This window comes from Beauveria bassiana (genome assembly GCF_000280675.1).
Source record: "Beauveria bassiana ARSEF 2860 unplaced genomic scaffold BBA_S00008, whole genome shotgun sequence".
Classification (NCBI taxonomy): Eukaryota; Fungi; Ascomycota; class Sordariomycetes; order Hypocreales; family Cordycipitaceae; genus Beauveria; species Beauveria bassiana.
Window position 1 is genome coordinate 431264 of NW_007930843.1, and position 26483 is coordinate 457746.

Below are 26483 nucleotides of genomic sequence, written 5' to 3' on the forward strand. Positions count from 1 at the left end.
GATTCATGAAAAAACATGCTCCATATCGTTTGGACGACATTTCTTAGTATTCAATAAAGTGATGCAGCCAAAGAAATGGGTAATTTCATTCTGTACAATGGCAAATTGGTAGCCAGCTTCATCATAGTCTCACCATCAGGATGAGTGTGCGGTGAAAGCTCTCTACAACGGCCAGCGGAAGAACAAGCCACTGCTGCAAGAAGACTTCCCGCCGGCGCTGGAGCGGCTAGCCGCGGATGCAGAGGCGAAGTCGACCGAGCTTGAGCAGAAGGTGCTGATTTTCACCCGGATGAGGCTGGCGGAGCTGTCGCAGACTGTCGTGAAGCAGTTACTGCGATCATGTTAAAACTCAGCGGCCACTTGCCAAGAAGTGACCGCCTATACGAAGCGTTTCGTTTTTATTAAATAGATTTCTCAAATTTAAATTGATAATAATAACATTCTTTTGTCATCGTTTATTTATGTGGAATATCAACTCGACTTACTTAGCTTAGTCATTTAGGCGCTTTGTGCTATCCTGTCATGCCGAAGAGTCTTATTTATAACTAATGATATGGTTGCAAGATTATTAATACACGTACTCGTAGATTTTATTTACCATACTCACATCTATCACCTCTCAGATATTAGCAGCTTTGATACCAACAGCAAGATTGATTATAGAGCCTGGCCTCCGTTGTTGTGCCTTTTAAATAATCGCTTGATCGTTGAAATGTCGCTAGTGCTAGCGAGCATTCAAAGTGCAGCGCATCCCCCACATACGCCAAAAAGGACGGCTGACTAACCCGCACATACTTCGGGAGCCTTTATTAGCGGGCTGGGACCAGCTTTTGGCAGGCTTTTAGCAGGCTTTTCGCGGTCTATTAGCAGCCTACAGGAGCCCAAGCCCGCTAGAAAGCAACAAAAGATTTGCTCGGCTTCCGAATCGATGGGGCACCTAACTATTTCGCCATGCACAAACTGCGTAACTTGTACCTACCTAGGGAGTCGGTAAGGTAGTTAGTTGGCTAGGTATAGATATGACGGCACCGTCAAGCCATGGATTTCAAAGCACAGGTCCCGCCACCCTACACAGCTCACCACACACCTCGTAGATATTAATCTGCCATGCTCACATCTGCAACCTCCAGGACATTGGCAGCTTCAACTATTTGTCTCGTCACTGGATATTCCATCTATCGCCATCAAAAAAACTCATTTGCTCATGAGACTGCTGCGAGTAAGCATCTCGCCTCGCGCGCTCACTCACCTGATGGCGGAACTGACGGCAATGCACAGAATCCCCCGGCAAAATGACTGTCAACCACACTTTCCAGGTAAGCATTTACATGATTTGCCAATCTCCTTGTCTCTCCCTTTGTCATCCCCTTTATCTCCTCTCAAACCACATCGACCTTTATTGTCTGTTTCTCATTGCACCGCCTCGGTTACGACTTTTGGCTGATGAAACACCCGCGCACCCCCCCCTATACGCAGACCCTGTTTGCCGTGCCGTTGTCCTGCGACGGCTGTGTCAAGTCGGTTTCGGACGCGCTATACGGCTTGGGAGGCATCACAAAGGTTGAGGGCAATCTCAAGGATCAATTGATTGCGGTTGAGGGTTCTGGTACGCTTCACCACCATGCCCGCCCTGCCGATATCCGATCGCACGCACATGTGCGCACACATGTTTTTGCGATAACTAACACTTCTTCTCTCTTCTCTCTCCCACAGCGGCTCCATCCAAGATTGTCGAGGCGATTCAAGAGACCGGAAGAGATGCCATCCTGCGAGGCTCAGGATCCTCAAACAGTACGTCGCAGTCTCGCTCCGCCTCTTTCGTCATTGGCCGTATCGCGTTCGCAATCGGAGCAAGATTATGTAGAAACAGACACGACAGCTAAAAAGTAAGATTGCCGATTGGCTAACATGGAACTGCGTGCAGGTGCTGCCGTGAGCATCCTTGAAAGCTTTGCCGAATCGGCGCAGCAGCATGACAACGACCCCAGTCGCGAGGTTCGTGGCCTCGCGCGCATGGTCGAGGTCGGCTCGGGCAGAACCTTAGTCGACCTAACCGTTCGCGGCGTCTCCCCGGGCACATACCGCGCCACTATCCGCCAGTATGGCAACCTCCAACACGGCGCTGAGTCGACCGGCCCCGTCTGGACGCAGCAGCAAGACGAGAGCCAGCCGAAAGGCTTCATCGGCGTCGTCGAGGTAGGAAAGGACGGGCGCGGCTCCGTCTTTGCGGACCGCGAGTTCTACATTTGGGAGGTCATTGGCCACGCCATGGTTCTCACGAAGCAGAAGGAAGACGACCGCGACGACGGACGGCAGCCGCTCAAGAACGATGCGGATACCGTGGTGGGTGTCATTGCGAGGAGTTCGGGCATGTGGGACAATGACAAGACGGTGTGCTCGTGCACGGGAAAGACGCTGTGGGAGGAGCGCAAAGACGAAGTGGCCAAAGGCATGCTGTAGAATATCGCGTGGCTCGGTGGTACACTTGTACAGAAGGCTGCATAGCAGGGCGTTGGGGATGGGTGAATATTGAGCGGCGTTGAATGGGAATTGAAGCGACGCCAATAGGCTGCATAGTAGGGCGTTGGGGGCGAGTGAATACTGAGCGGCGTTGAATGAGAAATCGAAGCGACGTGATGAAACATGTTCAGACGATCTGAGTGATGATGGCGGGACCCATTCCAATCTGACGGACGACAAGAATTTTGGTTGACATGGTTCCCAGATTGAAACCATTCGTCCGACCTTTGCCCGTACCATCTCGAACTGTGACGGATAGGGACATCTACGCGAAGCAAGTTTCAACATCTGTTTCACGCTATCCCAGGACCACTACTTACAACATCAACAAATCCTCCTTTATCAGACTAGAATGTATACAGGCTTTTGCATCAACGGTCCAGTTCGATCAGTAACCTCCGCCAGCCGTGAAGCGTCCGGCGCATAGCCGGCTTCAATCTCCGCAACGTCCATCGCCACACCATATCGTCCAGCATAACCACGCTAGTATTCAACCAGCCTACGGCAAGGTTGAGCATGAAGAACACGTTAGCCTCGCCAGGCATCGGGCTTGCCTTGCCCGCCGTCTGTCGGTTTTGCGGAGTTCTTTGACGCACTCTGTGGCAGGGACTGCGCCGTACCAACGCTTGACTGACTGTCAACTCTGCCCTAATCCGCATGGCTTCTCAAGTTGGAAAGAATTGGAGCGCCGTCATATTGCATAGTGCGCAAGACGTTCGTCCCGCAGTCAATGCCCCCCTTCGTCATTAGTCCGGCTTGAATGTGCCGAATTACGTCATTGTACGACACAAAGAGGTAAGTCCTCCCGAGACGGCCAAGATTTGTACGTGGCCCATTGATGCTGCGCCCTTCACTTTCAAATAGATCGATGGATGAATCAGTCTACAAGAGCATGACAGTAATGACAATGATGAGAGAGATTATAACATCACGTTCCGTTGAACGATGCTGGACTTTGCTGGCGATGGCGGCGGCTCCGTCGGTCTAGACTTGCTCAGCAGGTCAATGGCAAAATAATGCAAGTGTCATTCTTGAGCAAGCGAATCTCCTACTCACAGAGCTTCTTTGATTCCATCAAAGGCAGGTGACTGTTCAAAGGTACACTGAAAAGTGCACAAGGGAATCGATGTGACACCTTCGGCGGTTTCGACGGCGCGGTTCAAGTCAAAAGAAGAACGCCAATTTCCGGGGTCAGCGCAGCCTTGCGCTGCAGACACACGTCTACAAAACTTATGCGAGGCATCGAATCGCGAAAGGGCGCCGTGGTACAGCATCACGGCATCTCTCGGAGGCTAGGTGGCTTCTGCGGCTTCTGCTTGTCATTCGTACGACGTGCCACAAGAGCGTCTACTGACACGGAAATCGTCACTGAAAGAGACAATAGCTCCCCTTTCTCTTCCCTCGGCCGTCTGTTCCACTCAGAGTATACATTCAAGGGCCGAAGCTTGGCCGAACGGCCAAACGCCCCAAGGATGGTGGCCTGTCACCGCCTTGGCTCGGCGCGTAAATACTAGCGTTTACTGGATACCACGAGGACAAGAACGGCCTTTTGGGAATCGCCCCGTCTTGGAAAGATATTTTTGGCAAAGGAATAATGCGGTGTGACGGAACGATACGCTCTAGATTTGTACTCGGCCAGAGGGCTCGATGCTGTATGAAGAAGCCACAACTGGCGGTCGAGGAAAGGGCCGGTCCTCGATCTAAACATAGAAGCCGTTGCCTGCACATGCTTTTACCAGCTGGAGAATTTCTTCTTTTCGGCCGGTCATATTTATAGAAGTGATTTCAAGCTAGAGTGCAGGCTGCAGTAGTTATTGTTGGGGCGCGAGTTGAAGGATTGCCGAGATGTAACAATGCGATGCAGCTGCACGGTTCTGATCGACCCTGATGTAATTGTGCATGTCTGAATTGTTATAACCCTTAGGGGCCTGGTAAGACTCATGATATGAGTGGCATTGTCGGTCGGGAAATTGTTTGTATCCCTGCCATTAGGTACGAAATTTCCCCTTTGGTATGCAAAGAAGATAGCCCCCTGCATTCAGAATGGCAGCTTCGATAGAGACGGCAGAAGGGTGTGGAAGCCCGAGCCAGGGTTCGTCGAGATGTCACAGGGTAGAAAGTCGGGCGCTTGCGCTGGGACCAATGAGGTGGCAGAGGTGCATGTTCCTGTAACCTTATGCGTCCCAAGATAGCAACACGCTAACGGTATTGAATGCTACAACGTGGCAGCGTGCATGCCCCAGCAGCTGTGGCGTTTTGACATCGTCTTTGGTCCAGCGGCCGTCGGTTCTGGTCCTGAGTTGCACCAGTGACATATGCGGTGCCTGACGCTTCATCGATGCCATTTGGAGATGAAGGCTGCAAGAAATCACAGGGCAGGCAAAGGATTTTGAAATTAAGGCCGTCCACCGGATATGAAGCGAGATGAAGAGTCTACTCCGCAGCGTTCATTGCCGCGTGGGTTTAACTATTCAGTTAGAAAATGGCATCTCGCTCAAACTGGCACCACACGGCATAGCCGGACAGTGCAAAATATTGAGCAAGCAGGGATGATCATCTGTCAGGAGCGGGGATAGAAGCAGCTGGGATTCGGGAACAGACATGTCATGTCTGTTCGCCCAGGCTGGTCTGTGGATCGGGTATAAACCCCAGTCATGTTCGGCTCTTGCGATTCTCGTCGGTCAGACATTTCCAGGGCGCAATCGAACCACTCATCAGATCGGGCTTTGCAGACCTGCAGAAATGGTCTTATGATTGTTTGGTGAGCTGAGGTTCATCACCTTACAGCATGCAACGAGGGCTTGGCGAAACGTCTGGACTTTCTGGACTTAGCGACGCAGCAGACGGTGGTCTGCAACCAAGACGCCTCGTGGAGTCACGAGCATCCCACATGAATGATGGCGGGCGTTGACTAACGGGCAAGTATGCTGATGGCGGTAGGCAGAGAAGCGGCCAAGGGCCAGCAACGGCCCACGGCGCAGTCCTGTCTTTAGCAGGCTGTGACATATGTTTTCCGGGGCCCTCATTCAACACGTCAAACGTCTGCAAAGCCGTGTGGTGCATGTCAGGGCCGTGGAGCCGATTGAAGCAGAATACCAGCCCCTGCGTGCCTCCTTGGCATGCGAGGGCGTTGGCGGCGCGGTGGTGGTTGTATCAGTAGCACAATGGGGTAAATAGCCTCCCCTGGGTTGGGGCTAATGCATGAGGCTAGTCGACTAACTAGTTGGCGATGGACGTATGTGGGAAGAGAGAATGAGACGGGGGCTGGCGATGTAGTTGAGAGCAAAGCGTCATGGGTGGTGGTTGTGGTGGTAATTGACAGTTGCCAACTCTTTTCCTTGCGATTGCCAAAGGTAAGGTAGTTTGCTAGTTACTCCAGTTGGGCATGAGGGGGTCGCCCCAATTGGTGTCGGATTTTGCGTGTCGCCTCCACAGTGGTACATAGTCTGACACGCATTGTCGCACGTAGTTTTATAGTAAGTTAGCGAGCGGCTCGTATGAACGGCTGAGTAGTTAGTTACAAACCAAAAGAAAGCGAGGAATAAATAGGTTCTGTACGCATGTAGCCCGCAGCAGAGTAGAATTAGTTGGGCGGTACTATTGCAGGCATACAAGGTGTACATGTATTCATGAACTAAATTATTACTCCAACACCCATTGGTAGGTGGACTTGGTATGCCGTCTGTTAATGCCCGCCAGCCATCTCATGCATCCCCCCTTTACCGCCCCATGCAGGCCCAAGACTGATTTCATCTACAACACATGCTTTTCTTTTCCCACTTCGATTTTCATCGGACCCTTTTCCTTTCATTTCTTCTCTTTTCAGCTTTCGGGGCCTCTCTTTTTCTGCAAGCCACCGCGCCCCGCCTCTCGCTCAATCAATTCTTTCGGCTGGCTACAGTGGCATTCGTTACCTTGCATCCTTTGAGCAAACGCATCTCTGTCTACGGCCGGTCCAGAAGACACAACGCGAAAACAAAGTACGACATTACTTGCCGACGTCTTGGCTTATTGATAGTTTGCCCTGCGCGGCGTTCATTTAATTTACGGTCTTTTAATTCCCCGCTCGAGCTGGCTAAGCGGTCGGTCCAGTCGTTTCCGAGGCATACAGCAAGAACATTGACCACACGATATCTACTCTTTTAATCCCCGACCTTGGCTCTGGCAGCCCTTGCATTCTTTTCTGAGCATTACTTCAGATTGTCGGATATTAGCTATTGTCGGACATTCCGTCTCCGCAGTGTTAATGACTTGAGGTGGGAACAAAGCCGATAGTACTCTGTCCGACTTTGCACGCGGCTCGAGCGAACAACCAATCTTCAACGCGGGTGGCGATTGATAACTGTTTACTACAGCTGGCTAGTCTCGTCTGCCAAGACGACTACCTGCGAATCTACGACCCAGCTCTCGGACATTGCCATCGAGGCCACTGGCGGTGGAAGCGAATCAACTACCCCGACTGCTCGGGCACGAAGTGGGGGAAGACGCCATATCGAGCCACACGCACCTCTGCGGTGTATTTTGCACTAGCCAGCAACTCAGCGAGCGAGCTGATTGAGGATATCTCAATTCTTGGGCATTTCCTTGTTACATTGCACTTGCTGGGTCTTGGCTCGTACTGGCAATACTGGCAAACTGGGTCCGACCCCTAATAAGGTACTGTACGAGTGCCGGCATCCACCACTTGTCCCGCTGCAATACCACCCTCCTGACCACGAGCCAGTCCGCCACGGCCGCTGGCCCGCTGTGCATCCTTGATCCACTACATCAAGGTACCGAATAGTCCCGGCTACCACTGGACTGCTGCAGACTGGGTGTCAGCCTGCTAGCGTCCTCTTTCCTACTAATAGCAAGGTACCTACCTACCTTGACCACCTGCCGAGCCACACGGCCCGCCCCCTCTCACCTCTCCCCTCTCTGCCAAGCTCCCAAGTATTGGCTGCACCGCATCGCTATTCCTGGTGCTTCTTTACACTAATAAGCGCCCGACTTGCTGCTACCCCAGCCGCACTGCTGCATTGTCCTGCAGCATTACCGGTTTCTCGTCCCCTTCTACTCCTTCTTCTCTTTTTTCTTTTTTTTTCTCCCGCCCTCCTTGCTTGCTTGTCCGATACTGCTCTTCTTCGCAAGCCTCAATTTGACTGCCAACTTGTGCAGCACATACTGCGCTCGGCCATCATCATGTCTCTGAAGCTGGTAAGTCTTTGCCTTCATCACCACCCCACTAGCACTAGGCCCCTTCCATTGACCACAATCGCAGGAAATCGAGACATGGGTTTCGGCCCTCGCAAGATACGACAACAATGAATTCGACGATGCTCTCGGCGATTTCGAAAAGATATGCGATACCAGCAAGATACTGTTTAATATGGGCGTCATCCATGCCACCCTCGGCGAGCACGAAAAAGCTGTAAGTCTGGGACTATGGTGGCTGTCGCTAATGTCGAATGCTAATCTTGGGCCATTCACATAGGTTGAGTGCTACCAGCGCGCAATTCGTCTCGATCAATATCTCGCCGTTGCTTACTTCCAACAAGGCGTTTCTAACTTTCTTCTCGGCGACTTTGAGGAGGCCCTCGCCAACTTCAACGATACCCTTCTCTATCTCCGAGGCAACACGATGATTGATTATGCGCAGCTTGGTCTGCTCTTCAAATTGTATTCGTGTGAAGTGCTTTTTAACCGTGGTCTATGCTATATCTATCTTCAGCAAAAGGATGCGGGTATGCAAGATCTGACCTTTGCCGTCAAGGAAAAGGTTGTCGAAGACCATGATGTAATTGACGATGCAATTCGCGAGGAAGCCGATGTAAGCTCTGCCTATCTTTCAAAAAGAGGGCCTCGTGCTAACTTCTCGCCAGGGTTACACTGTTTTCTCGATCCCAGTTGGTGTCGTATATCGACCCAACGAGGCCAAGGTCCGAAATCTCAAGACCAAAGACTATCTTGGCAAAGCAAGGCTAGTCGCTGCATCGGATCGGTCCAATGCCTTTACCGGCTTCGCTGGATCCGAGATGAAAATCGCAAGTTACACCAGAAGACGACTGCTACACCCCAACTAACATCTTCTTCAGGCTGCAAAGACCGAAGTTAAAGATGACCGCCCCGCTGACAACATTTCGTTTGCTGCCACCAACTTGGTCAAGCCCGGTATCCAATCTCGAAGACAACAATCAGAACCACCGACTAGCAGTCGCAATGCATTCCCTCCCACTCCCCCACCAGAGAGCGATCGTGGCCCGTCCCGCGGCACTTCTGTTCGCAATGGGGGCAGGCCCACGCTCGCTAGATTAAACATCCAACCACAAGAATCTAATCGCAAGTACGAAAAGGCTTCGCCCCCAGACGACGGTCGATCGAATGCCACGCGGTCGGCGTCAAGCGCTCTGCCTTCTCGGGGATTCTCCCAGAGAGAGCCGCCGCCACTACAGCGCCGACCCACAAGAACAATTGAAGAAGATACTTACGCCAACGGTGATGTGTACGACATGTACGCCGGACGCAAAGAGAGAGAATCGAGAGGTTCGAGAGGCGGTAGCAGACAAGAAGCCCGCCGAAGGCCATCGGGACGATATGACGATGACGACGATGGACCATCGGACTATGACGATGGCTCTTTGGACGGGGCTGAATTCGAAATGATTCCCAGCAACCGACGCGCGCCGGGCTCCGTATCAAACGCCTCACGTAACACATCAAGACGGCCCGATGTTCGCAAGTTTCGAGTAAAGGTCCACGCCGAGGATGTCCGATACATCATGATTGGTGGGGCCGTGGAGTTTCCCGACTTTGTCGACCGCATCCGAGACAAGTTTGGCATGCGCCGTCGTTTTAAGATCAAGATTAAAGATGAGGACATACCTGACGGCGACATGATTACCATGGGCGACCAAGACGATTTGGATATGGCCATGTTGAGTGCTAAGGAGGCCGCAAAGAGGCAAAGACAGGAAATTGGAAAGATAGAAGTGAGTTTTCTCCCACGAACAGGACACAGCTCTTTCAAAGGAATCATCTGCGGATCGCAATGTTGCGTCCGGCGGCTATCGACTGAGGCAGCAGTAGCTAACCACTGGTCTAGGTTTGGATTTTCGAGGTTTAGACTTTGGACCAGTCGTATACCCACGCGCAACGCAACCACTTGCCGTACTGGTTCCAACCGCTTATCGTTGAATTTTTTAAGAATGTTTCTTCCTTCTCTTATTCTTCATCTACGGGCACGAGACATCTGTTCTCTGTCGGTAACCGTTTCTATCACACCTTGTATTAAATAGGAATGACCCCGTCGTCAACGAGGGCACGCAGCATCTTTTGCAACTAACGACTTCATGGTTTCGCATCTACTTGGGCATATATGTAAGCTTGATTTGACAGCTTTCTCCATCTACTCTGGCTAGTTACTTAGCCAAGCATAATTATAAAGTATTACGCATCAATTGCCTAGATGTATATCGTCCCACCACGTGCTGCTTCCAATTGTAAGCTTTTGGGTATATGTACTAGTGATACAGTAGTTGTACAGAGGTTGCCGAGACAACGTGTTATGTGACCTCTTGCACACATTGCAGCCGGTGCTGCCACTCGTCATGGCCCAGCGTGGCAAGCATGCGTCCGCTGCTCTGCGACACCACGTCCTGACCGCCCGCGCCCACCAGACGCAGCACATTGTGCATCGTCAGCGCTTCCACGCCCTGCGGATCCAGGATCCCGCGCAGCGCCTCCACCACACGCTGACCGTCGTCGTCGCCCCTCCAGACATCCTCCTGCGCGAGCACCCGCTCCAGCGCGGCCAGGACGCGCGCGTCCGGCGGCGTGGCAACCGCGGATGCTCGGTATACAGCCTGCGGCGGCCGCCAAAAGAGGTACGGGTGCTGCTCGACCACGTCACTGGCGTCATGGAAGCCTCCGTCGCGGCTGGCCAGCACGGCGTGGATGTACGCGATGTGAGCGTCGTCGTTGTCGTCGATGCGGGCGGTCAGTTGGGGCACGAGGTCAAGCGGCAGAGAGGCGGAGGGCCAGGCAGATACACCGCGGCCGGTGGCGGCGCGCACCGCGGCGAGAGTGGGCGCGAGGAGGTGGCTGCGCAGGAGAGCGGCCTCGTAGGGTGGCAGGGAGCCGAGGGGTTGGCGGAGGAGCAGGTCGCGGTACTTTGCGTTGAAGTGGTGTAGCTTTTCCACGTTGAGCTTGATGCCACCACGGGTAAATTTAAACGTCAACTGTAATTTCATCACGTATGAGCAAAGGTCTTCTTTTTCGCGCAGAGTTGGAGGGGGGGGAGGACGTTACAGCTTGGGCAATGTTGTCGACGCTGCGGGGGGGCTGGACGTTGGGCTTGAAAGACGACCCGAGGTTGGCGAGCCAGGAAAGAAGGGCGGCGGGAAAGATGTGGCCCGTCGTCTGGTACGTGGACAGGTTGACGTCGGCGTTGCGCTTGCTGAGCTTGGTGCCGTCTGGGTTGACGAGCAGGCCGAGGTGCGCAAAGATGGGAGGCTGCCAGCCAAAGGCCTGGTAGAGGGCGATGTGCTTGGGCGCGGAGATGAGCCATTCCTAATTGTGCCAACGAGATTTAGCGTCTGTAATTCTGATTACATGAATCAAAGAGCAGTAATGAGAGGAGCAGAAATTGAAATGTGCAGCCATGTCTCCATACCTCGCCGCGGATGACGTGGGTTATCTTCATGAGATGATCGTCAACCACGCACGCGAAATGATAGGTCGGGAACCCGTCCGACTTTAGCAGGATGAAATCGTCCTCGTCCTCGCTTTTCTGAAAATGGCCGTAGATGGCGTCGCGTAGCTTGGGCCGGCCGCACGCCGCGCCGCCGCGGAAGCGCACCACGTGCGGCTCGCCAGCGGCCGCGCGGCGCGTCGACTCGTTAGCGTCGAGAGCGCGGCAGGTGCCCGGGTAGTGAGTTGGGCGGCCGGCCTCGTGCAGGGCTTGCCGCTGGGCGTCGAGCTGCGCGGGGGTGCAGAAGCAGCGGTACGCGTGGCCCTTGTCGAGGAGCGTCTGGACATGCTCCTTGTAGATGGGGAGGCGCTCCGACTATGAACAACAGAGGGTTAGTCGGTGCACGAGATTCAAACCAGGCAAAAGAGGGCGCGAAAAGGGGATGACGTACCTGCCGATAGGGACCGTATGGGCCGCCGCAGTCGGGGCCTTCGTCCCAGGAGAGGCCGGCCCAAGCTAGATCTTGCAGTAAGCGCGACTCGGCGTCATGAACGAGGCGGCTCTGAGACACAACGGGGGGTCAGCGTCAGAAGGGCATAGATAGAGAGGATGTGTGGATGGGCCGCGCGCGTACCTGATCGGTATCTTCGATGCGCAGGATAAAAGCGCCGCCGTCTTTGCTAGCGCGCGCCGCGACGTTGTTGAATAGGGCCGTCCGCAGCGAGCCCAGGTGCAGGTAACCTGTCGGGGACGGCGCGAAACGCGCGCGGATGGGCAGATCGGCGCTCTGACCGAGGATGTAGCGCGGGGCCGGCGTGCCCGGCTTGCGCTGCGCCTTTCCCTTGTTTCCCGTAAGAAGCCCGAGGCCGCGGAGGCCTTGCGTCGGCTGCTCTGCCGACGACGATGGTGATGATGAAGCGGGCTCGTGGTGCCGCGAAGCGCAGACGTGGAAGCACCGCGGAAGCGGACGGCACCATAGGAGTAAACGCCGAATGGGTATTTGGCAGGGAGGGCGCGCAAGAGACATGACTGCGTGCGCGCCGTGAGGGAGCGCGATAAGGCTCATGGCATGGCGGGATTTGCTGGTTGTGAAATCTGCATCGAGGTTAGCGGGCGGGACCCCTGCCTCCCCTTGTAAATAGCGGCGGCAAGCTGGAGACCTGAGGCGACGCCAATGCGGGCTCGGTGGCGCTTCTTGCCGCCATTGCTCTGCGGTTAGTTGTGCTATTTAACATTGATAGAATGACTCTTTATATTTCAGCAGATGTCTATTTAATATCATGGATTCGCGGTAACATGGAAAAGCGGTCGAATCACCGAGCATTGTTACGAGACAATAAACAGAGTCGCCAGGCGTAGAAGGCTTTGAAGATGATGCACGGTCCAAGATGATTTGCGAGCCATTTCAATCATCAACGAATAAAAAAGGGGCTAAACAGTGGCCAAGTAACGTTAAGACAGGTGACGAGCGCCTAACCCTCTACTCTCTCCCACCCACATGATTTTATCCTATTCAGGTACGCGCAGAACCGAAGCTATCGCCACTTAATTGAAATCTAATCGTAACTTCAAAAAATATCTCTTCTGAATACGAGGACAACCCTGTCCCCACCGACGGGAGGCGTAGGGCTGTGGGGGCTTGAGGTAGCTTTGAGGGCTTGAGGTAGCTTTGAGGGCTTGAGGTAGCTTTGAGGGCTTGAGGTAGCTTTGAGAGCTTGAGGTAGGTAGCTTTAATAAGGCACGCCCCGTGGCGGCTGCTGCGAGGGCTTCTGAGGCTTTCCTGGCCACCCACAAGGGTGACAAAACAGACCGCCGGTGCTTGAGCAGACGTGTCAGCAACAGCAGTGTATATATCTACGCACAATTTGTTATAAAATTTGAGATAGATATGATTAAACTCTTTATATCATTATCTATATAGTTGATATTTAACTAGTGAGTTTACTTTAATATTGTCCTGTTTTCCTATCATCAAGAATGAGCCTTACTCCATGTGCCAGCGATCTATGTTGTCACCCTTGGGCCACCGAAGCCGCCTTGAAGAGGCTGAGGAAAATGGGGCTAATGAGGCCAATCAGAGGCTATAGTGTCTTGAGGCACAAGCTGCCTCCAAACACAATCGTTCTGAACTCTGTTCAAGTATCTGTCTATTGACCACGCCTCTGGCACGCCCTCATCAGCCACATATGAAGGTATATGGCATCTTTGAAAAGCTTAACTGTGTCCAAAAGGCAGACCACATTGCTGCGTAGATGACAGCAGGGATGAACATCATAAAAAGCCGCTGACCCCCCAAGCTTGAAGTGGTTCTTATCCTCAAACTTCAATCCATACCAACACTCGCATCATATTTGTTCTTACTCAAGCAGTTCAGCTTAGCATAATCTCTCAGGTAAGTGACCTCTGTTTACGCTACGAACACCGAACAAAGCTAATGTCAACATTGATCTACGATAGAGCTTATTAGCCATGTCTGAAGCCAACGAACTGGGGCTCCTCCCGAACCGGCCCATGCTAGAAGTACTGAGTGACCAGTTCTTACTCAATGTCATAGCCTTACTTCCAATTATCGCCTATCCCTTTCTGCCCTCGGTCGGTCGGTCTGGGGTCCGGTGCGAACTTTTCCTCATCTGGTCTGCGGTGGTCCCTTGGACCCTCATCTTGGCCATGCGATTTTATTTCGAAGGGCCAATACTTGAAGTCGAGGAGTACTTCATGTGGCTGACCTATGTACTCGCGATGGCTGGCATTCAGGGACTTCGTGTGCCGTCCGACCGTCTCCCGAAGCCGACAGACTTCAACCTCGCCGCGGGATTGCTACAGTGCTCTGTAATCTTTGGTTTGATCAACTTTTTCAGCAACGACATCTCCTTGCTCACACCCACGTGGATTGGTTGGCTATCACGCCTTCTCTATTTTCTAATCGCCTTTATTTTCATCTTGGGTGTCCCTTTCTTCGTTTTCCTGTCTTGGGACGCGCCGACAGCCTTTCTCAAGTTTACAACGCGTCAGGTCCCTGAGTGGTTTTGGCTACCAGAGAATGGCGCCGTGCGTGATTTTGCGCCTGCATGGAGCATTCTCCTTGCGATCGCTGTGGTGATAGCACCTTTAGTGCTGAGCATAGCTGTACTTGAGAGCAGACTGTCTTGAAGCAATGCTGTTCGGGCACTATCGGAAGGCATTTGGAGAGTTCAGCTTCCTCCACGACTACGCGCAACGACTCGGTACACGCAGCACCGCCACGAACAAATTACTATAGACTGATGACGATAACGAAGCTGCGAGTGCCGTCTTATAGAGGTCTATCCACCGATAAGTGTGATACTTCTACCTTTCTAGAAAAGGAGGTTGTCTAGCACTTAGAGGGCCTTCTATACACATACAGCACGCCTAAGCATTATAGGTTTAGGGAAAATCCACCAGAAAGAGGGCTTCTTATTATCTGTATTTACAAATGGATATTTTACCCGAAGAGACACCTTCACAATCACTGGCTGTGGACACCTGAGAGGTCTGATTGGTCACGTATACTACTAGCGAAAGCCTGCTAGGCATCCCGCTTAGATGTACTACAGCAGGGGCCGCGGTGCGGCACGCATTCGCATTACAGCCTCATTCAACAGGCAGCTTATTTCTGAGATGTCATATTCACAACACAAAGCTTTTCTGTTATAATAAAAAAGCTCATCGAATATCCTTCCCAGGACTTCAAAAAATAATGTATTAGCCTCGTCTGGTGCGTATCTGTGATCTGTTTTTATTGTCCCCCGCCTTGCCACCACGGGTTATTATTACCAGCGCATCTACAACGCATCCTCACCATTGTTGTAGAAAAATGCCCCACTCGAACGTTGCCTCTGACTAGACTTGAGGTCTTACTACCTGGCCCCCGCCGCACACTGCTGACGGAGCGTGAGGGTTATTCGTACATGATGTAGGACCAGCTATTAAGATGTTGCAAGTCAGAAAATGTAACGAGCAAACTACGCAGCCACTGAAGAAATCAAGTCACAGGATGACAGGAAGAGTTGTGTTGTCGTCGTGCAGCTTGTAGCCTTCCTACGCACATCCATCCGGCCTCCTCGGTCGCCTTGTCGGACTGTCTGGCAAACTCGGCTGCATTCGCCGTCAAAATGTAAAGTCCGTTGCCAACATAGAAATCGGCTGTTTTCCCGCCATCTGATGCCGGATCGCCCGGCAGTCGAACTAGCCTTCAATCCCCATACGCCACCCACACAAACCCTGGCGGGCCATGCCATTGTTACAGTGTCATGCCACTTACCAACAATCAGGGTTTGTTTCAACATGCCTTTGCCTTTCATCGCTCAGTCTAGAGCTGCTCAAGTAGACCATGGAGGCACTTTACCCAGTACTCTGTGCATCATGGCCTAAGATATTTTACAACCATTATCACTAATTGACGAACAAGATTGAGGCTGAACGCTCTAGGGCATTGATCCTGGACCTGCCACTAAGACCAAGCTCTTGCCAAAGGCCGGGCTTAATGCCCTTGACTTCGATAGTAGATATGTATTTGATTCCAGAAATATTTCAAAGATAATATATCCACTCCTCTCATCTTAGCAGCGAGCAGCAATAATACGCTCCCGTCGCACCGATCGCCCGGACCTTTCATCAGACGCACGGCTATGATAGACAAGGCGCCTACGACCTGAAAAGATAATCAAGTTATTTGAGTCTCAAGGTTTAGTAATGTATTTTAATACATCATGTTTTAACTAACCGTACTTGAGGAACCAGGCTAGTCCTAGTACATCAATTAATACTATCATAGATTTCGAGTTAACTTTCATAAATGTCGAATTTATCATTTGTATCCTCTTAGGTTTATATAAGCATAAAAACCAGTACCCTCTAATATCTTTTTAGAAATAAGAATTTGATGATCTTTCTAGGTACAATACATGAAGTCTTAGTCAAGAATTTTAGCTGCATCGCCGAAAACGCCTGTGAATTTTCTTCATTTCACGCGCTTGTTAGTGGTTCGCAGGTAGATGCAGGACCCGCTCACTCGCTCCAGGTACCTAGGTACTTCTGCCTGCCAGCATCGGCGTCATGGACCAGCTGTGACCGGCCGATTTTATTTTCTATTTTTTTTTTTGCTCTTCCCTAATTATACAATCTTTCATCTATCCTTTCGATCCGCATCCTAGATATGCTTGCATTTCTTTTCTTTCATATCCCTTCAGTCATTACTTGAAAACAGTCTTTTCTTGTATTCGCCGTCGGTGACGTTGCGCCTGGTGTGCAATAGCAGGTGACGGCCTCATTGGTAAGCATTAAAATCAAAATCACACGATACCAACATCACCGCCGTCATCGCTCAATCAACCGTGCCCGAGAGATCACGTCCATTTTACTCTGTTCTGGCGAAGTGCTCTCCTCATCGCCTTGCCGTGCTGCAATTCCCGGCTGTTCCGCCCAAATCCTCTCATCACGACCAGGGGGGGGCTGCTCAGGGGACAGCATCCACCAGCCCGCCGCCCAGCAGGCTTCTCCCTGCGCCCAAGCCTCCAAGCTCTCATCCACATCCCGCACTCTTTCCAACCCGACATGCCTCATCGGATTGCCTCGTCCTCTTAACCTTTGCGCTTATTCCTTCAATTGAATCGTGTGCTAACCTGCTGACTGGCCTTGTTTTCTTGGCTCTCCGCAGCCCACCTCGAGTTCAAGCCGTCGATCCGCATCGTTCGCCCCTGTCCAGAACCTCGCCGTTCCTGCGCCACCCACATCCGCGCCATCCAAACGTCGCCGGCTGCTTCCTTCTCTCGGCTCGACACTCGACTCTCGCCAGAAGCATGCCGCGCCGACTCCAGAACCCCTTTTCCACGTCTCCCACCATGCCGCAGTCTGACAAGAGCCAGAGACGTTCCTCCACTGCCAAGTCCAACCGTCTCTCTCAACTCTTTTCGTCTAGCCCAAAATCCAAAGAGAACCAGACTGCTGCTCAAAAGGCTCTTCTCGCCATGCAGCAGCATCAGTTTCAGCAGGGCGACCTGCCTGCCCTGGATATGCCTATGTTTTCACACTCAGGCTCCCGCGACTCCCAGCCCCAGCCCTTACACGCCTCACCTGCTGCCATCTCGCCGGCCACTGTCCCACTACCCACCATTTCTCTTTCGAGCGTCATGGCTAGCGATCAGACTGTCGAAACTTCCACGACGACAATCTTCAAACCCGAGACGGCCGAGGAAATTGAGCGTCAACGTATCGCCGACTCCCAGTTCGGTCCCCTTAGTCACCCCTCCCACCTCTACACCTCCAAGTCGCACGGCGAGCCCCTCGAGGCTCCCATTGAGGACGAGCCTCCCTACTACTACCTGCTGACCACCTACATCAGCTACCTGATTCTCATCCTCCTGGGTCACATTCGCGACTTCTTTGGCAAGCGCTTTGGTGACAAGAAGCTTTACCAGGCTCTCAAGGTCCAAAATGGCTACGCTCCGCTCAACGATGATTTTGACAACTTTTACACGCGCCGCCTGAAGCGTCGTCTCGATGACTGCTTTGCACGCACCACTGTTGGTGTGCCTGGCCGCTACATTACTCTCATGGATCGCATCTCTCACGACTTCAACCTTTCCTACCAGTACACCGGCACCTACACGGAGACACTCAACATGAGTTCTTACAATTACCTTGGTTTCGCTCAGTCCAGTGGTCCTTGCGCCGACGCCGTCGAGGAGTGCGTCAAGCGGTACGGTGTGAGCATCTGCAGCCCAAGAGCTGATGCGGGTACCTCGGAGCTTGCCCTCGAAGTTGAGCGAGAGATTGCTTCTTTTGTTGGCAAGCCTTCTGCCATGGTCTTTTCCATGGGCTACGTCACAAACGCCAGCTCTTTCCCCGCACTTGTCAGCAAGGGCTGCCTCATTATTTCCGATGAACTGAATCATGCATCTATTCGTATCGGTGCTCGTCTCTCCGGTGCCGTCATCCAGTCTTTCCGCCACAACGACACTCACGACCTCGAGCGTGTTCTTAGAGAGGCCATTTCCCAGGGACAGCCCCGCACTCACCGACCCTGGAAGAAGATTTTGGTTGTCGTCGAGGGCCTCTACTCAATGGAGGGCACCATGTGCGATTTGCCTGGCATTCTCGCTCTCAAGCGCAAGTACAAATTTTACCTCTTTATCGACGAGGCTCACTCGATCGGTGCTCTTGGTCCCAAGGGACGTGGTGTCTGCGATTACTTTGGTATTGACCCCGCCGAGGTGGATATTTTGATGGGAACTCTTACCAAGTCGTTTGGGGCCAACGGTGGTTACATTGCTGCCGAAAAGAACATTATTGAAAAGCTCCGTGCCACCAATGCCTCTACGCAGCTGGGCGAGTCTCCCGCTCCTTGCGTCCTGCAGCAGATTCTGGTCTCTCTCAAGCTCATCACTGGAGAGGTCTGCCCTGGCCAGGGCGAGGAGCGTCTCCGCCGTATTGCATTTAATTCTCGATACCTTCGCCTTGGACTCAAGCGCCTGGGTTATATTGTGTATGGTCACGATGATTCGCCCATTATTCCTGTTCTGCTGTATCATCCTGGCAAGATGCCTGCTTTCAGTCACGAAATGTTGAAGCGCAAGGTTTCGGTTGTCGTTGTTGGATATCCTGCCACTCCATTGATCAGCTCGCGCGCACGATTCTGTGTTTCTTCGGCTCACAACAAGGAGGACATGGACCGCCTGCTGATTGCGTGTGAAGAGGTGGCCGAGCTGCTGCAGCTCAAGATTTCGACCGGCGTTGCGGGGGGCCTTCCTCATCTGCCCAAGAACCTACCCGTCATGACGCACAAGCAAGAGTGCGAGTGGCGTGCTGCCAATGGCGCCCCTGTGCACCCGCCCCGATGGCAGGTAGAAGATGTCATTCGTCACGGTGTTGAGGATACCAAGCTCCCTCTCCGATAAACATAGAGCATTACATAGGCGCTGGAACTTCTTTTTCTTCATCATCTTGCCCATTCCCTCATTCTTAGCTGGAAAGGACGACAGTCATATGGAGCACGACTGGTTGAGTCGTCGGCTTGTTGGTTTTGAATAGAGCCGTCTTGTCGAAGACGGTCTTGCCATGCAGCCTCTACACTTTCTTTATACCTTCTCAGCGTGGCTGCGAGGGCGTAATTACAGCCCCGGTGGGTGGCATTTTATCAATCATATTTAATCATTTCGAGGCTGGTCTGTCTGTGGCGTTTGGGCATGACTTGGGTGTACAAGCGCGAAAGGGAACCGAGATGACGGCACGTGGCAAGGCTGTAAGCACATGGACGGGATGGGTAATGAGGTTGTACATGGTAGGGGAATATTTTATAATATAATACAATTATACTACCAAGGCTGCGGCTGGAGCTCACGCGGTTTCGATGGATGTTGAATGCAGACGATGTGATTTGCGCTGGGTGCATGTGAAACACGACGTGGAGGCAATGGTGGACTCGCAAAGGGCGGCATCTTGGCGGCACAGAATCGGGCAAATGGTTGGCGGAATAGCTGAGAGGGATTTGCTTGCTGGAGTGCGATCGCTAGAAAATGGTTGCGTCTTCCTGCAACTTATTCTGCCTTGGTCACAGACAGAACTGACAGTGGTGATATAAGCATTTGTCGAGAGTCCGAGTTTGGTCGGCAGGCTGGAGGAGAGATTAGGCATCTGTCGCGCGTCAGCTGGATTGGGCAGCTGGTGGCATGACATTTCGACGATTGTGCAGCCGCCACAGCGTGGTGATTGAACATGTTCACGTTTTGACAAGCTGGCAGGCTCGCAAACTTGGTACCTGGTCCAAAGATGCTTGAATGCGTAGGGGGGTGGTGGTGGTGGATCTTGTGATGCAGCGTGCCTGGGCGCGGATGCATAATCAATGTGCCTACCTACTTACCTACTCAGATATGTATGTAACCTAACTATGCATGGGATGGTCTCTCTAGCGCCTGCCGTTGTTTACAAAGGACTCGCCTCTTTTGTTCTATTTCTGGTTGATCACGGAGAATTTAAATAAGGGGAAGCAAGATGGCGATTCATCTTGCGTGACAAGCTCTGATTCATGTAGACAGTTGTAAGTAGATGTAGGAATGGGAGAGAGGAGAGAAGACGATGACAATATCTAATTAGCACCAAGGACTTCGGGGAATCGGAAAAGAAAACCCGAAACGCCAGCGGAATGGTGGAAAGGTGGAATCCTGGGTGGTTTGGTTGTTTATTAGTGCAGTTATACTTTCGGTGGCTTTGCATTGCCGCTGAATAAGTCAGTTATACTTGTTTGCATTACCTAGGTAGTCAATGCATGGGTTACCTAGGTAGGTAGTGCATAGAGTGGTATCTCGGGCATTGCCGAAAAGTACCGCCAGTAGGGCCCATGGCGCGCTGTCAGTGGTTTTAACTACCTTTGCTGGGAGAGCAAAGGGATGCCGCGCTGGGTCAGAGAAGGGAGGAACACAATATATTCATGGATGAAGATTTCGAGGTTTGACTTTTTGGAATGAGAAAAGAGGGGCCTTGTTTTTCCTTTTTCTATTCGTCTTCTTCTTTGCCCGCAAACTGTGGGAATTCAACGGCGCGTATCCGCATGCTTGGCTGGGAAGAGGGACGAGAGAAATTTCAGTTGCACGTTGGGGGCGTGGGTGGAAAAGGTAAAGTGGGTGTGGCGAGATGGCAGGGATGCTGCTTGGCAGTCTGGGGGGTTGAAGAAGTGTGTGTAAGTACGGATAGAGCACAAGAGACGGGCTGGAGACGGTCTGCTACCTTGATTCTGATTAAATTTTCGGCTATATACTGTGATGGAGGGACATGATGTATGTGACAGAGGTCTGTGATAGTGTCGAGCGTGTGGTGCTGTTGCGTCACTCTTGGTGGTGACGTTTTAGAAATTACAGTAGCTTAGGTACACAGCCCTTGTGCAGGTGGTGACGGCGCTGATGGCCTTTTAGACCTTTGCTTAGGTATTATTAGAGTCGCTATAATAAAGCCGCTCAAAAGCCGCTGCAAGTGGGTTCGCCTCAGGACATGTCAATGCAAGGTTGCGCAGCAATATTCACTAGGTACGAAGATAGGTAGAAACGGGCCAACCAGGTATCTATATATCGCTCTGCCACGCGTGCCATGACCTTGGCATTTAGGTAGATACTTATCATGTAGCCTTGATCCCAGCAAGTCTTTGTTCTTTGAATTCTTGACTCTCCCTCTATAAGCGCCCGCAATATTTTTCTTCTGCAGCTTATAATTTGGCTGCATCTGCCAGAGGTTGGTTCCTTGTAAAACTTGCCAACTTTCCTACAAGGTAGTATTTACCTAGTGGGTGTCTTTTGCTATTTATATTTAGGTGCAGCCTTTGCTGCTGGGGAAGCCATTGGTAAGGTACTTTATTCCAAGCGCCATTTCCCGCACTCTTACATGTACCCCCAGTCAAATCAAACCCACTGTACCTGTTTCTCTGCCGCCGGCCCACGCAATGCAACGACCTGACACCACTTGGCTGGCCTTGTTTCCCTTGCGCCCATTTTGCTCCCGCCCCCTCGCTCCTCACCCGTCGCCTCCTTGACCTTGTCCCTTGTGCCTGGAACACGCCTCTTCCATCTAATCATCCCTCACCTCCCGCCACCTCCCGCCCGCAAACATCCCCCCCCCGTTCTTCCTACCTTTTCTCTTATTCTTCAACCGCCGCCTTTGCCCAGTGTCTCCAGCGTTTCCGTCCTTTGCGCCCGACGTTCCCCATACCTTCATCGCTGGACCTTTTCGTCACACCACGCCCACGCCTTATTATACTCGTAACGGGGCCCCAATCTCCTACCTCCCGACCAGATACCCCTTCAAAAGTCTACCAGTCTCTCGACCGGCTGCTCGGACTTTGACTATACACCAGCGAAAGCCGGTTTCGAACCTCACTACACCTATCTCGTATTCAGCCCGCAGCAAGGCGCTCAACGTGCACGGCCTCTGCTTCTCCCTCGCTTTCCCCATTAGGCCAAACAAACGAGCTTGCGCGTCCGTCCGCACTTCTTCCACCATCACGATTGATTACCGATAACTGCTGCGCCTGAGAGACAAAAGCAGCCAGCCTTTACAGCCCCTCACCAGCATCACGACGACTTTCGCAGCCGCTGGCAGGCGACATCACCCGCCTCGCCCGCGTTGCAGAAACCGCCCTCCTTCTTTGGGGCCTAGCTGAACTGCCAGCTTCGCGACGGGCGGCCCCAACCACGACACAAACCAATTTCCACCGCGACAACGCCCCGGCCGGACACCACTTACCATGGCTTTTGAGAGCGGCACCGCCTACGCAGAATCGGATGCCGACGACGAGTATGAGCGCAGCATGGGCGGTCACTCTCCCGTAGGCGACTCGGAAGCCTCTCCCATCGATTCTGAGCTCTCGACGTCTGCTGAACACACGCCCACAACATATGGCCGCCACAGCACCACCGACCGCCTGCCCGAGACAATCATCTCAGAATGGACCGCCGACGAATGTGCTGATTTTATCAGCACCATCGGCCTCTCCCAGTATGCCGATCATTTCATCGGTACGTACAGCTAGGAGCTCCCGCCTTCAGACCACTGCGGGGTTTTGAACAACAGCTAACTCTCTCTCAAAAGAAAACGAAATTGTCGGAGAGGCCCTGGTCGCCCTGCTTCATGACGATCTCAAGAGCATGGGCATCGCCAGTGTCGGCCACAGATTAACCATCCTGAAGAGCGTTTACGATGTGAAAAAAGCACAAGACATACCCTTGGAATCGGATCACTATTTACCAATGTGTATGTACGATCATATCGTCTGCTCTTCGTCTGCTAACTAGTCGCAGCTGCTGATGCCGAAGCACAATACGCCACAGCGACACTGAACGATATCAAGCACCTAGTCGAACAGCTCAGACTGCGCGATGAGCGCATGAATCTACTTGAAGGGGACCTGCGACGTATGACGGACGACTTTCGACGGTTACGCGAAGATGTTTTGCCTGCTCTGAGAATCGCCAAGGATGCGCAGCAACCGCTACCCAACGTCACTCCCAGCAGCCAAGGATACACATTCGAGGCTGGCAACATTTCGAGCCCTGGTCCGACGCCTCCAGGCGGCAGCACCGGTATTGGCGGTGTAAAGCGCCAATATTCGCAACGCAAAATCCTGATAGGAGCCACGCCCAAGAGTTCATCGCCCACACAGGCCGGCCACGAAAGAAGCATTGCCGAGCAAACTCTGGATCCCACCAGCGCCGCGGAACGCGCTGTTCTCTCGTCGACCCATCTTGCCGCCATGAACGGCTCTGGCCACAACGCTTCATCTCCCGGTTACTCGCCCAACATGCCCTCTCCCACGTCACCTCAAAATTACCTAAGCGGCACCACGCTCGCATCGCGCTCCTATCGCAGCGACTCGGCCGCACCCTCGATACGAAATTACAGCGACGCCGGTGCGCAGCGACGGCGCGAGACGCCCGTCCCCGATACCCCGAACCATCCGCCCGGCTCGGTAGAAATCTTCAAGTCGTTCCGTGTCTCTATGGAAGACCCGTGCTACAAAGTTCTACCGGCGGCGCTGCGCAAGTACCAAATTAAAGCCCCTTGGGACCAGTACGCGTTGTATATCGTCTACGGCGACCAGGAGCGTTGTCTGGCCATGGACGAGAAGCCTTTGATTCTCTTCAAGCAGCTGGACAAGGAGGGAAAGAAGCCCATGTTTATGCTGCGCAAGACGACAAGCGCCGCGGTGGACGGCGACCCAGGGAGCGCGGGAGGCGGTGCGAGAGGCACATCTTCGGGTTATGACCCGCCCGGTGGTATCATCTAAGTATGATAATCCGGTCTTTTGCTTTTTTGGCTTCTCTTCACATATATACACTTTTTTTTTCGACAACATTTGGTATGGGCGTAACAAGCATGGGCAAGCACGAAACAGCAAGTGCGCGCCGTTGAATTTAAGGAAACATGTTGGGTTGTATTCAGATGTATAACTTTACTCTAGCGCATGAATCGATGCAGCCACGGCTACGGCTCGGGGTGCTGTTTTTCTCACACTTTGTATGGTCCACAAAGTTGTTTGTGCTTGCGTCTCTTTTCTCCTCACGCGTCCACGTAGGCTGTATTAGACAGCATGGCCCATTTTTCCAAGTCTCATGCTTTATGTTGTCGTGTTGTCGTGTCGTAATGTAGCCTCGCCTCGAAGCAGCGTCCCAAATCTACCACTGCTGCATGCTAAACGGAATGCTCGAGACGGGATGCTTCGGATTCAGTGTGTCCTTGGCCGTTTTTTCTCGCGCCTCTGCGTCTTTTTGGCTACTGTCTGTGCTCTTTCCGGATCCGGTCAAAGAAGAGTGGCAAGACGACGAGTTGGTCAGCAGAGGGCTGTGGGAGTCGACGGACGACCGGGTGTTGCTGGCTTTTGCGTCCATGATGAATGGGTCTGTATGTTTTGACGAGCGGTTGATAGAGTGTACTGCCCAAAAGGGAAAATAGGTGTGCTGGTATGGTATTGATTTGTTTGGCCGTGGTGAGTGGTCTAGGGAGGAGGCCAGACAATGATAGATGTGTATATATACCATTTAGCTTCCGGGATGACTGGTGACGACCAGCCTCGGCCGTTAGACTACGAGCCTACGTACATTGACCCATTTCACCCACTATTTTCTCTTTCTTGATTATGACTGGTTCCATTCCAGAATAAATGGCGGTGCGAGTCTTAGGCAAAGGTGAATTCGTCACGCCAGCTCTTGGGAGACTTACGGACGCCCGATTCGGCACGCCGACGGCAGTCACGCCAACTGCCGCGCCTTGTATTGATGAACCTGCTTTCGCACAGAACGCCCTTTCAGCCCTCTCAACGGGGAAAGTGGGGGGAAGTACGGTGTGATGGCGTCAATAGGCTGCGAAGGCTACGACATGGGATGACGAAAGTGCATGTTGAGTGAGTGTTGGTCTGGATAGTGGGGGGTGGGCTTTGGCCGCGTAGGGTATGACTATGACAATGACGTTGAAACGTCTTTTTCTCTTGTCCCCTTTTCAAGTAGTGCAGCTACGGCTGTCAGATTGGTCACCCGGGCAGGGTTTAATTCTCATGAAGCGGGATTGAGGAGAAGGCTTGCGAATTATCAAGACATGCACGTAATTGGTGCGGAGCTGGATGAGCTAGTAACGACGTGTAGGTATGTAGACCGATGCGTACTAGATTAAATAGTTTGATGAATAGACATATGCAGAGAATGGAGAATAGAAGAAGAAGAGAAACGAGGTGAGGAGAGGTGAGGAATCAGTTGCGTACTCGCCATCCCCACTGGCTTGCGCGTTAGGCTTGTAAGCTGAATTGACGAGGCGGACTAGTGGGAACTTTGTGGACTTGAGCCCTGCTCGGTGAGTCAAATATTGAAGAAAAACAAGAGAAAAAAGAGAAAAAAGACAGGGACGCTAAAGAAAGGTCAACTTTAATTTGTTGCTTATTTTTGAGACTCCTCTTATTATTACGCAGCCTTGTGCGTCACGATTTCGTGGTGGGCTGCCATGGAGTTGAACCCTGCAAATTCATTATGGTTTCTCTCGAAGCAACTGGATCAGTAGAAGCATGCGGTTTTGGGGGCAGAAAGAAGGAAGGGAAAAAAAAAACAATAAAGAGGATCGAATTTGAGAACAAGGAAATATGGACTCGGTCAACTAGAAAAATGCCTTGATTGGCAATGCCGTTGCGTTACACCAATCATCCCGTGGTACAAGTGTGACTGTATCGCGACGATCGTGGCGCATTGTGTGAACGCATAGGGCCTAATTCAAATCAATGAAGGTGTGGATCCGCATTTTTACTACGACACATTGTGTGTGAATCTATGATTAGTTCCGACACTAACGGTTCACGCCTTGGAGGGATGAGATGCACACCATATGTATGGAGAGGGATAATAAAGAACGAAGCTACGATGAATCACTAGGTAAAAGGTATTCTGCATTGGATAGATGACTGGCGAGTCGAGCTGAGATAGGGTGCGTAGCCAGGCTGAGTAATAGCCAGCTTGTACCATACCACCAATAATAAAAGACGCCGCCAACCAAGAGCAAATGGTCTTGTCGCAAACAGCACGAGACAACGGCAAAACAATTACCTTTTGATTCGGCCAAGAGGCGACTCGACTCTGTCTTGCTTGACACCCTCTTTCGATACGTTTCATCTTTCATTCTTCCGCTTTTATCTTTAGCAATTGCATCAATGATACGATTGGTTGCCTTTTGAGGCGGCGCCATGATCGCTCGCGATAAGCTGCGACCGTCGTGAATGACGAGCATTGGCATCGAAGCATATCCATCCTCTGCATTG

At 52.2% G+C, this 26483-nt stretch overlaps 7 protein-coding genes across 7 annotated transcripts; 5 read left to right on the top strand and 2 right to left on the bottom strand.

The window, feature by feature from the left end:
• Positions 1-1107: 1107 nt before the first annotated feature.
• Positions 1108-2460, top strand: BBA_03771 (heavy-metal-associated domain-containing protein; the record flags this gene model as incomplete). Its single annotated transcript, XM_008598868.1, has 5 exons — positions 1108-1219; positions 1279-1316; positions 1477-1606; positions 1714-1791; positions 1925-2460. 5 exons carry the CDS (start codon positions 1108-1110, stop codon positions 2458-2460), a joined length of 894 nt encoding a protein of 297 aa, XP_008597090.1.
• A 5241-nt stretch (positions 2461-7701) lies between these two features.
• On the top strand, positions 7702-9622 carry BBA_03772 (NADPH oxidase regulator NoxR; the record flags this gene model as incomplete). Its single annotated transcript, XM_008598869.1, has 6 exons — positions 7702-7716; positions 7781-7930; positions 7994-8329; positions 8382-8438; positions 8595-9488; positions 9602-9622. 6 exons carry the CDS (start codon positions 7702-7704, stop codon positions 9620-9622), a joined length of 1473 nt encoding a protein of 490 aa, XP_008597091.1.
• A 439-nt stretch (positions 9623-10061) lies between these two features.
• BBA_03773 (tRNA synthetase class I) lies at positions 10062-12215 on the bottom strand (the record flags this gene model as incomplete). Its single annotated transcript, XM_008598870.1, has 5 exons — positions 10062-10736; positions 10807-11067; positions 11171-11563; positions 11640-11750; positions 11823-12215. 5 exons carry the CDS (start codon positions 12213-12215, stop codon positions 10062-10064), a joined length of 1833 nt encoding a protein of 610 aa, XP_008597092.1.
• A 1442-nt stretch (positions 12216-13657) lies between these two features.
• Positions 13658-14338, top strand: BBA_03774 (uncharacterized protein; the record flags this gene model as incomplete). Its single annotated transcript, XM_008598871.1, has 1 exon — positions 13658-14338. One exon carries the CDS (start codon positions 13658-13660, stop codon positions 14336-14338), a length of 681 nt encoding a protein of 226 aa, XP_008597093.1.
• Positions 14339-15107: 769 nt separating this feature from the next.
• Positions 15108-15541, bottom strand: BBA_03775 (uncharacterized protein; the record flags this gene model as incomplete). The annotated part of the gene is made up of 3 exons (XM_008598872.1): positions 15108-15132; positions 15256-15399; positions 15471-15541. The coding sequence occupies 3 exons, from the start codon at positions 15539-15541 to the stop codon at positions 15108-15110; spliced, it is 240 nt and encodes a 79-aa protein (XP_008597094.1).
• A 1508-nt stretch (positions 15542-17049) lies between these two features.
• On the top strand, positions 17050-19104 carry BBA_03776 (serine palmitoyltransferase; the record flags this gene model as incomplete). The annotated part of the gene is made up of 1 exon (XM_008598873.1): positions 17050-19104. The coding sequence occupies one exon, from the start codon at positions 17050-17052 to the stop codon at positions 19102-19104; it is 2055 nt and encodes a 684-aa protein (XP_008597095.1).
• Positions 19105-22436: 3332 nt separating this feature from the next.
• BBA_03777 (SAM domain-containing protein) lies at positions 22437-23975 on the top strand (the record flags this gene model as incomplete). Its single annotated transcript, XM_008598874.1, has 3 exons — positions 22437-22707; positions 22781-22942; positions 22990-23975. 3 exons carry the CDS (start codon positions 22437-22439, stop codon positions 23973-23975), a joined length of 1419 nt encoding a protein of 472 aa, XP_008597096.1.
• Between the last annotated feature and the right edge of the window lie 2508 nt (positions 23976-26483).